Source organism: Aulonocara stuartgranti, assembly GCF_965226115.1.
Source record: "Aulonocara stuartgranti genome assembly, chromosome: 15".
NCBI classification, from domain to species: domain Eukaryota; kingdom Metazoa; phylum Chordata; class Actinopteri; order Cichliformes; family Cichlidae; genus Aulonocara; species Aulonocara stuartgranti.
The window spans coordinates 31,056,687-31,072,626 of record NC_138951.1 but is presented as its reverse complement, the minus strand read 5'-3'; the positions used below and the strand labels follow the sequence as shown (position 1 = coordinate 31,072,626).

Genomic DNA, 15,940 nt, shown 5'->3' with positions numbered 1-15,940 from the left:
ATAAGAAAGGTGGAATAGTGTAAGTGAAAATATAAGGTATACATTACTATCTATAAATACAGAGTGAAAGTGAGAGCAAGAAAGCAATAGCTGTAATGGAAATTAAGTGCAGAAACGACCCCCCCACAGAAAAGACAAATGCCATAAAGACATTGTCTGATAAGAAATCATTAACCAACAATGGCACTCAGAGAGTGCAAACCTCTGTCAAGGCAGCTCTCTCTTGGTACAGTACTTACTTTTAAGGGAAATTATTTCTGGATGCAAACTATAATGTGATATTTAGAATCCCCACACACTAGTATTTGTTTCCTAAATGTTACCAATACAAAAAAGGCAGGAGAATTTACATTTTTAAAGATAAAAGATATTTCATCAAAGTTTGACCTAATTTGACCTTGGAGAAGAGGTCAGAGGTCCAAAGTAATGCAATATTTAGTATATATCATCCCTTTATGCTTAACTGTTGTCAGTGCAAACAATGGTGGTAAGAAGCATAGTTTTAAATAGCACTATTATCACTTTGAATTTCAGGTCACTCTATTGACCTTGAAGGATATGCTGACAATACATACATACATACATAGTTTCTAAGGTATGAGTCCTTTTTTCTCTCCAATAAATCATCATGTTGACCTTGAAGACGTCAGTGGATGTAAACCACATCTTGATGGATTATTCACATGACCCAACTCCACACACCCAATAGATTCCATCAGAATTTATTCAAAACTTTATGGCATGTAGACAGAGATCACATTGATATCCATAATAAGCACCTGTAACCGGGCCCTTTTATTCATTGTATTTTTCAGACAAAATGGGATTGGTATAGGCTCTATGTGTGCTCGCACTGGTGGCGTCCTGGCTCCCATGATGTACCTTCTGAGGGGGGTCAGTCCTCACGCTCCCATGGTTCTGTGTGGCCTCTGCCCCCTGCTGGGTTCAGCCCTCACAATGCTACTTCCTGAGACGGCCAACAGGCCGCTGCCTGATAGCATTGAAGACGTTGAGGGATCCAATCACAGGTTTGACTTAACTGTTGACTTAACCTGAGCAAGATCATCATAGGTGCTGATCCTAACCCTATATTTTGAAGAAAGGCAAAATGTTCATTTTTAAATAATGAAAATTGTTGCTGATCTGTGTCACTTTGATTGCCAAAGCTTAGGGGAAGAGTTTGATGAGAAAATGTATATTCACATAGCCTAGGAGTAAGGTTAGGATCATCTCTGAAGCCAGTAACACAAGCAAAATAAAAGAGAACTGAGAATTGGTTGGTCTCAGACAATTTCATCTTGCTTTTGGTTAGAGATGCAAAATAAGAGTGCAATGTAAGTAAATGTAATCAAATACTTGCTGCACCAAGGAGGCCACAGTGTTGCCTGGAGGCACATCAAGAAGCAGCACTTGCATCTTTTTTGTGAGCAATGAAATCATGGGGAAGAAAAAGAGAACTAAATATGATGGTATAGATCTTTCTTTGATCAATAAATGTGCGTAAATGTACATACCAGTACGTACATTTGCTCGGCCACCAGAACTTTTACTTCCAGGAAGTTAGAAAAGAAAAGTGGCTTTATATATATATATATATATATATATATATATATATATATATATATATATATTAGGGGTGCAACGATACACAAAATTCACGGTTCGGTTCGGTTCGATTCTTTGGTGTCACGGTTCGATATTTTTTCGATACAAAAAAAATGTTCATGCCTTTTTAATTTGTCATTTATTAAAATTATAAATATATATTTTAACTCAAAAGTACAGTTTTTAAATTTAATGTTGCTGAAACAAAAGTAATTAAAAATATATATATATATCTCAGGGCTCTCAAAATTTCAAAATCCCTGGTAGCCCTTCGGGCAGGGACTCTTCAGTTTTTGGTAGCCCAAAATAAATGTAAGTAGCCCGAATAAAAAAGAGAGCAATTTTTTGATTGATGTTTTGTTTCCTTTACAATATTATACATTAAAGTATAATATTGTAAAGGAAACAAAACATTAATCAAAAAATAGTTGAAACACAAATTACAACATTGTATAAAAATGACAATCATCAACTCAAACACTTGGTTCTAATTGAACAGAAATTTCTATGAACTTGTAAGAACTGTGTAGAACATGAATCAGTCTGTGTCAGATCCTGAATTTGAAATTTCCACTGAAGTCACAGGTAAGAGACAAGTGGAACCAAGATCTAGGCCATTTGCTTTTTGAAGTTTGCAAAGACTGCTAAATTTTGCCAGTGGTAGTTCACTCTTTGCAACATAGTACGCTGTTCTAAACAGATTTTTCAGGTTTATTTTTAGTATGTTATTTGCAATTGGTGTTTGTTCTGGGAAAGATATTGCAGACTGAGCAATAATGCATTTCTTGCATTTCTCATGGCTTCTAATGGGGGCCTTTTTTTAAATGACTGGTCCCAGTAACAAAGGCGCTTGTCGACTCAGAAATCGAGAGAAAACCAACAACACACCCGGCAGAACATTATGTTATTTACACTGGTGCACATAAGTGGTCCGCAGGTGCGCATTCGCTGTCAAAATAAAAGACGCGCACCAGATAAGAAGTTGCAACGCGCGTTTGCGTCCATATAAAAAGCACTGTTTTTGTCCGCTAGAGTGGGATTTTCACGGCACATTCTGCACCACATCTCTGTGCGTTCATCATTTGTTTGAAGCCAGCTCACCTCCTGCAACCACTTTTCCGAGAATACGCGCTTCTTTTGTGGTTCGGACTCCTTCTGACATTTCTTTGGAGGTAGAGGAACACCAAAGTAATTGCTTAAAGGAGCTTCTTCGACATCTTTAAGAGTTTTAAAAAAATGTCTGTTCTCCTCCAGAAAATCTTATGTATGCAAACACGCGTTGCAACTTCATATCTTGTGCGCGTTTATTTATTTTATTTTTTTTCTTTGACAGCGAATGCGCACCTGCAGACCACTTATGTGCAGCCCTGGTTATTTAGCTCGTCATATTGCAGCCACAGAGATTCTTTTGTCCATGAAACCATAAAGCTGCACTTTCTTTTTGCCTTATAGTCTGATTTGTCATAACTTTTCCGTTTTGTGGTAAGCTTTTCTTTGGCTGTCACTTCTTCACCCTGACCTGTCTTATTTGGCTCAGCAGAACTAAAATATATATCCTGCTGCTTTTACACACACACACAACCGTCAGCGATTCTCTGCGTGATCAACCTCTCATATGTTTAAGCTTGCTGCGGGAAATTTTACTTGTCATGTTTGCATAGTAAGCTAACGATTGATAAGACGATGTCAGAGGAATTGGTGCGCAAATTATCATCACTCAGTGCTGTCGCTCTCTATACACAGTTCGCGCGATTGCAAAGTGAAAGCAAAAAACAAGCGCAAATTCAAACGCGATTTCAATATGTCACATATTGACAGTGGCTCACCGATGCCAATGACATAATTACCCAGCTACATTTCCGAAAGAATGCAAAAGCATTGACATATATTTTTCCTTCCTACAATAGGCCGACGGGCAGGGCAGAGATAGATTTTGGTAGCCCGACTGGAAAAATCGCTAGCCCCCGGGACGTCGGGCTAGCTTATTTTGCAAGCCCTGTATCTGATTGAGGAATCACTCATCTTTGGAAAAGAGAGTTTATTACAGAGAAATGGCTCTTTCCAAAATAAAAGCTATACTATACGCTTCTTCTGGGCTATATTTTCAGCAGCATATTGTAGCGGTCAGGGCTGTTCGGGGTTCTGTTTGTACAGTTATGTTTTGTTTATGTTGCCATAGTGACGGGTGACGCCCTCTCGCTGCCACGGTGTGTCCTTCCGGGGTCAGAGGGCGCCTTGTGTGTTGTTGTTGTTGTTGTTGTTGCTGTGCGGTTGCCGCGCTGAGCAGTTAGCTAGCGGCAGTGTTCTTCTGCAGATGTCAATAAACGGCTGTGCTCCCTGGCTAGCTCACGGGAAGCAAGACCAAACGACACCTCCGTCTCCTCGTTGTCTGAGCTCGCCACATTGGTGTCAGAAGTGGGATGATGGTGGCACCCCATGTTCTGACCCGAATGACTTTTCCCCCGCTGGTCGTGACCGGCCGGTGTGCCAAAAGAAGGCACCTGGACATTTGCAGGACTTTGTGTGGGGCAATGGGGTCGTCGGGGACGACTGACCCCTTAGGTGCGGGGGCTATGTAGCGGGTCAGGGCTGTTCGGGGTTCTGTTTGTACAGTTATGTTTTGTTTATGTTGCCATAGTGACGGGTGATGCCCTCTCGCTGCCACGGTGTGTCCTTCCGGGGTCAGAGGGCGCCTTGTGTGTTGTTGTTGCTGTGCGGTTGCTGCGCTGAGCAGTTAGCTAGCGGCAGTGTTCTTCTGCAGATGTCAATAAACGGCTGTGCTCCCTGGCTAGCTCACGGGAAGCAAGACCAAACGACACCTCAGTCTCCTCCTTGTCTGAGCTCGCCACAATATTAAACATATCAGGTCCCCATAAGGAGAATCATGTGCTAACGGCTGTCTAAATGACTCGGCTAAAGTTAGTAGCATGCTTGTTGTTTTTGTCTGCTTCCACTTGTCTTTGCACTAGGATGATGTCGGCGTAAATGTGCAGTCATATTTGTTGTGTTCCCACTAGTGCTGTCAGCGTTAATCTCGTTGAAATGACGTTAACGCCACAACACGGAAAATCTCCGTTAACGAGCTACCCCTGCGTGGGGCTAGACGGCCAACACATTAACGAGCTAACTGCACTAACACACTAGTTCCCACCCATGTAATTGAGCATTGCGTGGCACATCCAACATACTGTTTTACTTTAGTCCATGACACGCTTACCTTCAGGGTCATACGTCACATGAAAACCAAAATAATTCCAAACGCCAGATTTGAATGAGGGTGGGGGAGGTTCAATTTGCCATGTTGCAAGGAGAGCTTAACTTCTGTCTCGCTAGCTTGCCCTGCGCTCTTCCTTCTGACTATGCTGTCTGTGTTGAATGGATCTGCGCTGGACAGTGCAGCCTAGGCGGAGTAGTCGAACGCAGATTCACTGAGCGCTCAACACAGACAGCATCGTCAGAAGGAAAGTTGATAAAATAAATTACAAATTTTGTATTGTTCATACATATGCGTACCGAACCGAAAGCACTGTATCGAACGGTTCAATATCGATACCAGTATCGTTGCACCCCTAATATATATATTATCCTATCCAAGCTCAGGTCTTCTACCAGAGCCCTGGGAGCTTGTGCCTTTAGATGTTGAAGGAAACTGTACTCAATGACACGTTGACTTTCTTTGTGATTTCTCTGTAGGAAAGTTGGAACGCCTGTAGGAATTAGTAGAATCAATCTCCATTGCTTCAGAACAGTTTTAAATTATTAACCCATGTTGTTTTACCAGAAAACACCCTTTTTGTTTAATTCTGAAATGTCAGGTAATTCTATTAAAATTGTTTTTTTTTTAAAAAGCAGCAATACCACCAGCACTATCAAGGAGTCCATTACTTTCTTCCTCTTGCAGGGTCCATATGTGCCTGTAGATCTGAGGGCATCTTCTCCACAATTCCATGAAAACCAGCGATTTTTTTTATGACCTTCTAAAAAGTGCCCTCTTTTTCCTTTATTAGTGAGGAGGACAGCTGTCTTAAGCCAGCCATCTTCAATACTTCTATGAAGAACATCAACATCTGCAACACCAGTATGGACTGAAACACAACCACAGACCACAGACATTCTGTGTGTTTTCTATGACTGGTCTAGTCTATGCTTCCAGTGGAAGTCATGATGAGACTTAGGTCCTGTAAGTCACCCTAACTCTGAAGATTTATATCACAATTTTTATTTCATTTGTTTTCAAATACATTTCTAGGTCAGTGTGTTATATTCGATTTTTTTTTTTGTTGTTTTGATTTGGTCTCATCAAGTGTTATACATTGTAAAGGTTTATTCTGAAATCCATTTGGAGTCCTTAACAAGACACTGGTGCCATGGCAGATGCACTCAATGAAAGATTTGAACAGTCACAGCACCTGTTTGCTACATTAAAGCATACCTGAATATTTCTGCTAAGGTTTTTTGAACATACTTTCATATTACATGAGTGTGACTGTGACCACATACTGCTTGGAACATGCTATTGAGAGATATATGGCTTTGGACTTACAGTCTAGAAACTATTTACACTGCTTCACTTGTTCCACATTTTGTCATGTCACATCCTTATTCCAAAATGGATTAAATTAATTAATCACAAAAGCAAAGGGACAAATTGAAGTTTGCTTCAAATTCTTGCAAATTTATTAAAAGTAAAAAAATAAATAAATAAAACATGTCAATAGGTATCCAGCTTGGTACTTTATTGAAGCACCTTTGGCAGCAGTTACATCCTCAAGTCTTTTTGAGTATGATGCTACAAGCTTGGCGCAGCTTTTTTGAGCAGTTTCTCCAATTCTTCTATGCAGAACCTCCATCTAGTAAACTGGGGAGTTTCTCTGCACAATGTTTTCCTCCGGACATAATGTTTGGCTTTTAGTTCAATCCTTGTTTCAGCAGACCAGAGAATTTTGTTTCCAGTGGTCTGATTTAGCAAACTCAAAGTAGGCTGTCATTTGCATTTTGCTAAGGAGTGGCACAGGTCTTTCAGGTCTCCATAGGTTTAACTTTGTCATTACAGGGTATTGTGTGTAGAAGTCTGAGGTGAAAAACGAGTTTGATCCATTTTGGAATAAAACTTTAAAATTACAAATGTGGAACAAGAGGAGCACAGGAGAACAGGATGCACAGGATGCACAGTAAAACTGCATTAATGTATTATGGTTTTTTGTTTGGTTACGTTGTGGCAGCTCAGCAAGGTGTGAATGCAACGCTAACATGTTAGCAAACAGTTGCTAGTTTATGCTGATATAATGTAATATTGGCATTGTTAGCACATTAACATAAGCAATTAATTACATCGGCTTGATGAATGCCCAATATCCATAAAGAGACTTAAAGACACTGTAGAGCAGGGGTGTCAAACTCAAATACACAGTGGGCCAAAATTCAAAACTGGAACAAAGTTGCGGGCTAACATTAATATTTATTGGAAAAAAAAATCTTCCTCCAGATATAAGAATGAATCTTTTCTTATGGACTCAAACAAGTTTTGATGAAAAACTGAATATGGAACAAGCAAAGCTTAATACTAAACAATATATATATTAGCTGTATAATACCAGTAGGCTAGCTCTGATAGTAATTTGGTATGGCTTCACGGGCCAAATGTAATTAGGGCCAGAGTTTGACACCTATGCTGTAGAGCATGGATGGGCTATGAAATACAATGAATTCATGGGTTTATCTCTATAAGTGGTCTGTTTCTGGTCTGGTGTTTGGTCTGCAGTTTTAATTATTGCTGCGTACATACACAGGCACGTACGTAAGCTTACTTTAACATTGTTTTGTCTTAGTGAAGTGAATGCTACAGTATGTGGTGAATTTTTTGAACAGTGTTCTAACAGTCTTTTATAAGCAGTTTGCACAAAGCCAGTTTCATTTAAAAACAAAAATCCTCATTTGCTAAGGAAGAAGTAGTGCTAGTCTATGGTCAGTGTCTTCATAGAATAATGGTGTGGGAAATGTGGGAATGGGTGATGTTAAACTGCACTCATGTTTACAGTAAGAAGCAGCAGCAGCTGTGTTTGAGGAAACGCTGACACTTACTGGTGAACAGTGAGTGTCACATTGGTTCTGACAGCTTAGTGACAAATACTTGAAACACAATATTCAAACATTGAAATCTTTTGTAAGGCTCTTACATGCATTTATATACAGCTGCATTGTTTTTGTGTATTTTTGTATTGTTTCGACTTTGCAGAAGAGAAGTCTGAATGAAGCTGTTATGTTTTTTACTGTCTTTCTTTGTACAATAAACGTTTGTTTGGGGAATTTATTCTGTGAAAACTCATCAGTCATTAGTAAGAAGTGGAACAAATCATGTAGGAGAACTAGCAGAAAAGGTTAGAAATGAACCCTTGGCTAATGGTTTGACACATAAGACTTTCAGAGTGTTGCTGGAAGCTGCCATCAAAGAATGATTAAGATTGAAAACAACAGCAACAACAACAATTTTTGCCAAAAAATATGCTCACGTAGAAACCTGTCAAACAGATTCAGTGACTACTCTTGAATGAGAAACAATAAACCAGTAATCAATATTTACATAATATACATTTTCATTCATTGCCAAAGACTACTTATCCTTCTTAGGGTTAAGTTTTGAGTGAGCATGGTGGTTTATAAAGGCAGGAACATAAGAAGAGCCGCAGACACTTAATATCCTAGTTAATTACTAGCACTAATGTACTAATGACTCTAGTTAATTGCATTGCACTGCATTTATTTTGAAGGTAAGGGATAATAAGGGCAGCACGGTGGCACAGTGGTTAGCACTGTTGCCGCACAGCAAGAAGGTCCTGAGTTCAATTCCACCATCAGGCCGGGGTCTTTCTGTGTGGAGTTTGCATGTTCTCCCCGTGTTTGCGTGGGTTCCCTCTGGGTACTCCGGCTTCCTCCCACCATCCAAAGACATGCAACTTGTGGGGATAGGTTAATTGGATAATCCAAATTGCCACTATGAGTGAGAGTGAATGGTTGTCTGTCTCTGTGTGTTGGCCCTGCGACAGACTGGCGACCTGTCCAGGGTGTACCCCGCCTCTCGCCCCATGACAGCTGGGATAGGCTCCAGCGCCCCCTGCGACCCTGAAAAGGATAAGCGGAAGCGAATGGATGGATGGATGGATGGATAATAAGGGAGACTAAGACTTTAAAATCTATCAATATTTTCTTCTGCTTCTTTCTTGCTATTACTTGGAGGAACATGGGGTTCATTCATGCAACATGTGTATTTTATACAATTTCAAATATCTGCTGTGAAAACCATCTATGAAGTAGATATAAATAGAGATCTATAAAGAACATCCAGAAAATAAGAGTGTTTTTAGGCCTTTTTTTATCACTGGGAGAAAGATTTGACTTCTTGTTTAAAGAGGCCTGCTTTTCCATTGGAAATTAGGAAAAATGACTAAAATAAAAATAAAAACTAGATCAAAAATAAAGGTGCAGCTGTGTGGCTGGTAGGATAGGCTAGAGTCATTAAGAGGCCAGATAACATAAGTATATATCATTGTATTAATATTATATTAATTTTTAAAAAGAAATAAGTGAAAATCTAGAAATAAGAAAAATAATCAACTAAACCCAAATCAAAACCTAATAGCTGGGGTTTAGACCATGGCCATAACTAGCTGAGAAGTCAAATAAGTAATTAAGAAGTAAAATAAAACCAGTTGACAGTAGAAGCCTTGTAGCTTACCTACCACCAGAGGGCGCAGTGATGCAGTCAATTAAGCTGGTGTTTCTTTTACATTACATACATCAATATTAAAGGAGAATATTGATTGAAACCAATAAATATTTTTTTAAATAATTACTTAAGGCTTTTTGTGTGTGTGAGAAGCCCAGACCTCCCTCTCCCCAGCCACCTCCTCCAGCTTGTCTGGGGGAACTCCAAGGCGTTCCCATTCTAGCCAAGAGATATAATCTCTCCAGCGTGTCCTGGACCAACCCTCTGATTAGCAGCTTACCTGCTCTACCTTCTAAGATACAGCTACAGGTTCAATTAACCTGTTAACATGAAAGAAAACACATATTGTTATATGTTGCAGTGTACAGCATCATTGTATGAGGTGTGAAGGATTAACTGTATCTATCCTTGTAGGAGCAGAATTAAATGAGTATGTTACATAAAGTGTTCCACAAACGGCCCAGTAAGTGACGTTATAGTTACATTATCCCTGGCCTAAACACATGTGTACAATAATTAGAATACCATAGTCACTACTGCAGATTCTTACATAGTTTACAGAAAAATAAATCTACTTTTGTTTTTAGTACAGAAAACACTTTCACAATTAAAAAATATTCTGACCACTCTGATGAAGCAGCCTCATGTGTAACAAATTATTTAAGAGTAAAGCTCAAACTGTGTTATACATCAGCTGTCTTTAGTCTGTGCAGAACTAACTGATAGTTATGAACAAGTTTTGCGTGTGCACAACCCTTAGTATGTTAGCTGTTTATTGTCCGCTCACCTTTTTTTTTACTATGTGTTCATACATCACTCTGCATTTAAACATTAGTTATTATTAATCTCCCTCTCTCACTCGTCCACAACATGTCTTTGTCCTGTCTTTCGCCCCTCACCCTCACCCAGTTAGGCAGATGGCTGCATCTCACTGAGCCCAGTTCAGCAGGTTTCTTTCTGTTAAAAGGGTGATTTTCCTTCAAATTGAAAAAAAAACAAACTTGCTCATAGGGGGTCATCTGCTTGCTAGAGTTTTCTCTGTATTATTGTGGGGTCTTTACCTTTCAATATAAAGCATCTATTGATTTGGCACTATATGAATAAAATTGAATTGAAATTGAATTGATCTGAAATTATTAAATGTTCTTTCCGTGGGAGAGTTGCAGTCACTACATGTGTTTGGTGAGCTTCATATCCACAGTGAGTGATGTTGCAGAAGTTGTGAAAAAAGTTGTTTCCTACTGTATTTAAAGGCTAGACGACATCTATTCAGTGAGAGAGAAAGCACAAAAGCATCCTCCATGCTATAGCTCGTGAAGCACTCCATTGTCTATACCAGGATCCCGTGCCAGTGCTGAGATAGTGAGGCCTGCAGCTGTGCCAGTGTAGCAGAACTCCTCTTTTCCCCAGTAGTATTCCATAACTACTGCGTTTCTATTAGACACATAAATGCTCTTTTCCATAAGTAAAGCATTCATGTTTCTGGGCCTTTGTGAAAGATGAGGACAGAGCAGATGAGGGTTCCAGGAGTGTTTGGGTCAGGACAACACCCAATTAATAATATCAACAAACAAGCAGGCCAAGCCTAACCAGCTAGCTGTAACTTATTTATGATGCTTGAATCTAGCCACGGTTAATCTGCAATGATGCTGGGAAGGGGTGAACTAGGGGTGATTAGTATGTACTAATGTCTACAATACTACACTTGTGTATATTAGCATGAACTGATGCAGCTGGAGCATTATAATGCTAGGGTATTGACAGATAAAGTTGTTGTAATATGACCCGACCATACTGGATTTTGGTGATTGTACATCATGTATAGTCAATGTAGTGTCACAAACATGTTAGGTGTGGTTTATTATCTGAACTAGTGACATTGTAATGCAGTCATAAACAATTGTGACATGACATACTTTTATGATGTTATCAAGACCCCAAAAGTGAGACCGCTGAACTCAACATGCCATTTACTCTAGTCCCCTTGCTAAGATAGGTGACGAGCAGACAGACAAAGGTTCCTTGATGTATGGGATGTCAGGGCTGCTTACATAGAAGCATGTAAGTAAAGCTCAGTGTGTTACTCCATCCTGCCAAACATGAACAGCTGTAGGATATAAGTTGAAAGGAGCTGGCAGAGGGTAGAGTGGCTGTCATCACTGACACATCAGCCTTAAGACATCAGACATCAACTGGAAAGCAGAAACCTAAATAAGCAAAGGGTATAGAGCAAGACTAGACCACTGTCCTGATTCCACAGTTAGCCTGTGTCACTGCATTCCCATTTTTATCCACCCTGTTTGTAGAAAGGTCTACAGAATGTATTTTTTAGTGCAGTTTTCATCCTGGTGTGGAACACTTAACTATTTCTTCATCGTCTTGAGGACATCTAAAGGTGTGTGACTAGTCTAGATATGCTATGTATCCCTTGGTGCAGTTTGGGAGAAGGGTGCTCTGAGATTGTGCATCATCAGGGTTGTTGTTATAGGCAATTTGGTCCCTATATATTCATATCAAGAGCACCACACACGTTCCTAACCGGCATTAGACTATGCCAGAGCTTGCTCTTTGTCACAGTTCTATTAATAACAGATTACCTATACAAAGCAAGTGGAAGGTTTCTGGTTTGGTGGCCTATTGGTCTCATCTTTGCTTTTTGCAGATGATGGGTCCCTGCTGGCTTTGTTTAGCGCTGACCTCCATCTGAAACTGCGACTGGGGCTGTTTGTACCTAGGTGCAAAGCAGCAAGGACAAGCATTAGCACCTCCATGTGTGAGGCCACGGTGCTCAGCAGGGGAAAAAAATGAAATGGCCTCTTTGAGGAGACTCCTTTCTCTGCTGATAAGCACTAGAGGAGGTTTGGCATAGAATAAGTAGTAAAAATTGGAAGGATTCTACCACCTGACAAAAAATTAGGCGTTTTTAAGAACTGGCTATGTATAACATCACTGACTCATGGCGATCTATGAGTATCTGACCTACCCTTTCAACATTTTCAAAGAAGCATGGATGGCAGTGGGTCCGTTTCATTTGTTGTTCCAGTAAGTCAGCCCAGTGAGCTACAATATCAGCAGATATTATAGCATATAGGTTAAATAAAGATAGGGATATTACACAGAATAAAGAACTAATCTCATTAGCTTTTCATGCTAATTTAGTCAAAATATAAGTAAATACAACTGAATAACTGTTTTTAATGTCGCTATACCCATGGAAGATATTTCTACTGTTACATTTTAGCAAATATTTATATTATTTTGTTTTCAAAAGAAGAAGCAACTAAAGGAATAATAATATTACAAAAAAAAACTGTGATAAAAAGTGCTGCTCCATGTGCAGACAAAAGATGGCGCCTCAACAATATAACAAAACAAACAAACCTCCACAGCATCCCAAACAGCTATGTGTCTCTTCTTTTGTAAAGTCAAACACTTCATGGCAGGTCATTCACCTAGCACTTTATTATATAAAAATCGATTTTTATTTTAAATTTTAACAACAAAGGCCCCACATTATTTCACTGTCTCTAACTATTCCCAAATGTATTTTATTTTTGCCTTATTGAGCTTTAACATTCTAATAAAAGACTGTAATTCAATAACTTTGGTGTAAACAAAATTTTTCTCGAAGTGTGTCACGATGAAATGTTCGTCGAAGAAATCTATATACGGACAGTTCCCTGTTCCGCCTCCAAAACCTTTCCTCTCCTCTGATTGGAAGGACGTCCTATCAGTCAAACCGCCGGGTTCGGAATGTGCCCTTCGAAGCTTCTTAAAAAATACGGAATTTTAACGATCGATTATTCAAACGCCACAATAAGAACACCAAGGTATTAAACAAGTACGAAACAAACGTGACAAGCTTCACAAATTAGACCAGCGTTTAGTCAGTGTTTTTTTTTCTTTGAAAAATAACCAACGGTCATCTACTACTCCAGAAACAACATTAAATGAATTTGCAAACACATTCATCACCGTAACTTTTTATGTCTTACGTCCTGTGAGTGTAGCACTAAACAGAAGATATTTAGAATGTCACGGAGTTTCTTTCTTTCTTTCCCCCCCGTTCTACCATACAAATGATCCATGTAGTCTTCTTTCCCCTAGTTGGTCTGTGCCGACAATATCCGACGGCTCGTGAAGGCATCAGCCGTTTCATTGTGGCCCTGCAGAGCCAACGCCATCACACTGAAGCGGCTACGGCGAGCAGGACGGCGACAGCAGGGCCACCATAGCAGTGCAGTCTTTTATTACTGTCATATTATTTTATTATAACGACCATGGAATATAGTGCCGCGGACTATTAGACGTCTCTGAACTGGTAAGTTACACCGTTTTTTCGTTTCGCTCATCATTCTCGCTCTTGCTTCCCAAACCGATTGAATTACTTTGATTTTTTTGCTTTTCCCCAGGTGATATTATTATTGACGTTTTGGAACGTAAACGTGCTTAGCCCGTTCGCTAGCTCCACCGCTCAGTTTGTATAGAAAGGCTAAGGTGAGGCTGTTTGAATGTGATAACCGATTTATATATGGTAGAATAAATATACACACATCCAGTATGTACAAGTGGGATGAAGAAACAGCACCCGAAGCTAATTAAACAAGTAGGTTATCCACAGTCACCGATGGAAACCGAGCCTCTGACATGCAGGGGGCTTCAAAGCATCTTGACGCATTCGTTTTTGATTCACTCCAGCTCGCTTGTTTACCATTCCCCCCTCCCCTTTTCTCCCATCCTCAGCAGCAGCAGCCTCTCCTCTCCATTGATGCTCAGTGAAGTCAGATGAAGGACATAACCTCACATGATTCAGTGGCTCTGTTTTCTGCCATGCTTTTTCTGTGTGTGCTTCAGGGAGAAGCCTGGCTGCTCTGTTTACTTTGAGGAGCGGGCTGCATTCGTGCACGCAGTGCCATGCAGCTGTTCGAGTGTATTCGCTTCTTGTTAATGCCGATCCAAGCAATCTCTGTCTCTTTCAGCGGTTGGTTGGAAAGTCTTTTTTTCCTACTTTCCATCGGTGACTACTTTCACTGTACCTGTGGATTTTTATGCTCTGTGCCGATGATGTTGTTTGCATTTCAGGCTGATTTCTCCCTCCTTCACTTCAGTAATTGGGGTTAAACACTCATCACCTCTATTTCCGTTTAAAACAATGATGAGCATCCCTCCATCTATTGACTTCAGACCATAAAACTGCATACCTCTGACCGGCAGCCATACGTTCCCTGTGTTTTGATAGCAAAATGGGTGCAGTATATATATGTGTCATTAGCAATCCTTAATGAATGACCCTCTATTTGCGAGAGTTGTAATCAATGTGTTTTTGGTGGCACTTAAAGGGAAAGTGCAGAAACTAGAGGGCCTTGTAATGTGTGATTTTATTTCGTTTTTTTAGAAGTACTATTATGGCCTGTTTGCAGAAAGGCAGCTTCCTCTGGTTTTGAGCATGCCAGCAGCTGGTGTGCAGCTCCTCCGCCTGCACTGAGTGCAAGATTTCTGCAGTAGGAGGAAGAAGCTGGGATGTGGTCTGCTGAGTTTAGGTTCTGCAGGTGCACTGTGTAAAGGCACAGTATATGCATCTGAGGACGGATGTATCTCTAGGATGATATCAGATATCTGCTCACAGCTAATAGTCTTGGAAACAGAGCGTTGGAACCAGAGTGCTTTCAGGTTTTTTTCTGCTGATCTAAATCATTACTGTAAATCAGCAGAAATATTTGTTTTACCAATTTTAAATTAAAAATTTGTTTAACATGCCAGTCGTTGTAATAAAGTTCTAGATTGCACATGTCGCCGTCTGACTCGTTGCTGAGTTCAGGGGCGCTTTTTTTAATACTCTGTCTTAACCGAATCAGATGAGACATGAGTCCCTGATGGAAGTCACTCATGTTTAGTGAGGCAGCTTTAAACAGCTTGTTTTGCCAGGAGATCTGATCAGGCAGGTTATCACACAGAGGTGATCAGGTCAGGAAAACAGGAGAAGAGGAGTGTTTGCAGTGAATTTTGCCAATAATAAACTGTGGATAACTGCAGTCATAGACTAGTGCTTTCGCCTCAAGCTTCCAAAGATTGAAGATTAAATCCAAACTAGTGCAGAATTTCACACAGAAGTCGATTCTGTCTGCGGCGGACAGGGATGTGCGCAAAAGGAGACACACCCACATTTTGTTAAATGAAAAAAAGGGTAAAGCCCTGTTGTTGTCTTTGCACTGTATTTGGCTGCTTCTTTGGCAATTCAAGCAATTCATATTGTTTGTCCCATCAGCCTACATTAAATAATCTATAATATCAGTATGTTTTAATACCAGCTGTGTGCAGTGGTACAGTACACAGTGAAACAAGACAGCATTTCTCCAAGACCATGGTGCTACATGTAACATACAGTCAGCACGGGACTATATAAAGCGCAAAGCGTGCAAAAATTGCCAAAAAACATGCAACAATGACAGTGGGTTGTGCAAAAAGACTGAGCAACTCTCCAAACTATGTCTGAAAATGCAGTTTATTAAACAGTTGCTTATGCGTGCACCAAATTCCTGTCCAGCAAACTTCTCAGAGGCTGTTTGGGTAAAAACCTGGCTCAGTGAAGCCACACACACTTAGGGGTGCAAC

General features: G+C 40.1%; 3 protein-coding genes across 8 annotated transcripts in view; 2 read left to right on the top strand and 1 right to left on the bottom strand.

Annotated features, from left to right (window-relative positions):
* Positions 1–7,915, top strand: part of LOC309689139 (solute carrier family 22 member 6) — a 31,743-nt gene extending 23,828 nt beyond the window's left edge. For all 3 annotated transcript variants that reach the window (XM_082505348.1, XM_082505347.1, XM_082505346.1), the window contains 2 exons: positions 816–1,028; positions 5,613–7,915. In XM_082505348.1, the coding sequence (XP_082361474.1) occupies positions 816–1,028; positions 5,613–5,694 (295 nt within the window). In that variant the 3' untranslated portion in view covers positions 5,695–7,915. The remainder of the gene's footprint in view (positions 1–815; positions 1,029–5,612) is intronic.
* Positions 1–15,940, bottom strand: part of ccn6 (cellular communication network factor 6) — a gene marked incomplete at its 3' end in the record, with an annotated part of 68,208 nt that overhangs the window by 27,340 nt on the left and 24,928 nt on the right. Inside the window, exon 2 of the mRNA XM_082505373.1 lies at positions 4,823–4,955. Within this exon, the coding sequence (XP_082361499.1) occupies positions 4,823–4,834 (12 nt within the window). The 5' untranslated portion in view covers positions 4,835–4,955. The remainder of the gene's footprint in view (positions 1–4,822; positions 4,956–15,940) is intronic.
* fynb (FYN proto-oncogene, Src family tyrosine kinase b) overlaps positions 13,416–15,940 on the top strand; it is a 92,436-nt gene continuing 89,911 nt past the window's right edge. For 2 of the 4 annotated variants that reach the window (XM_082505344.1, XM_082505340.1), the window contains exon 1: positions 13,416–13,649. The gene's annotated coding sequence lies outside the window, so the exon portion shown is untranslated. Of the gene's footprint in view, positions 13,650–13,740; positions 13,826–15,940 lie in introns of all 4 variants that reach the window. The other 2 variants (XM_082505341.1, XM_082505345.1) reach the window with 2 other exon arrangements.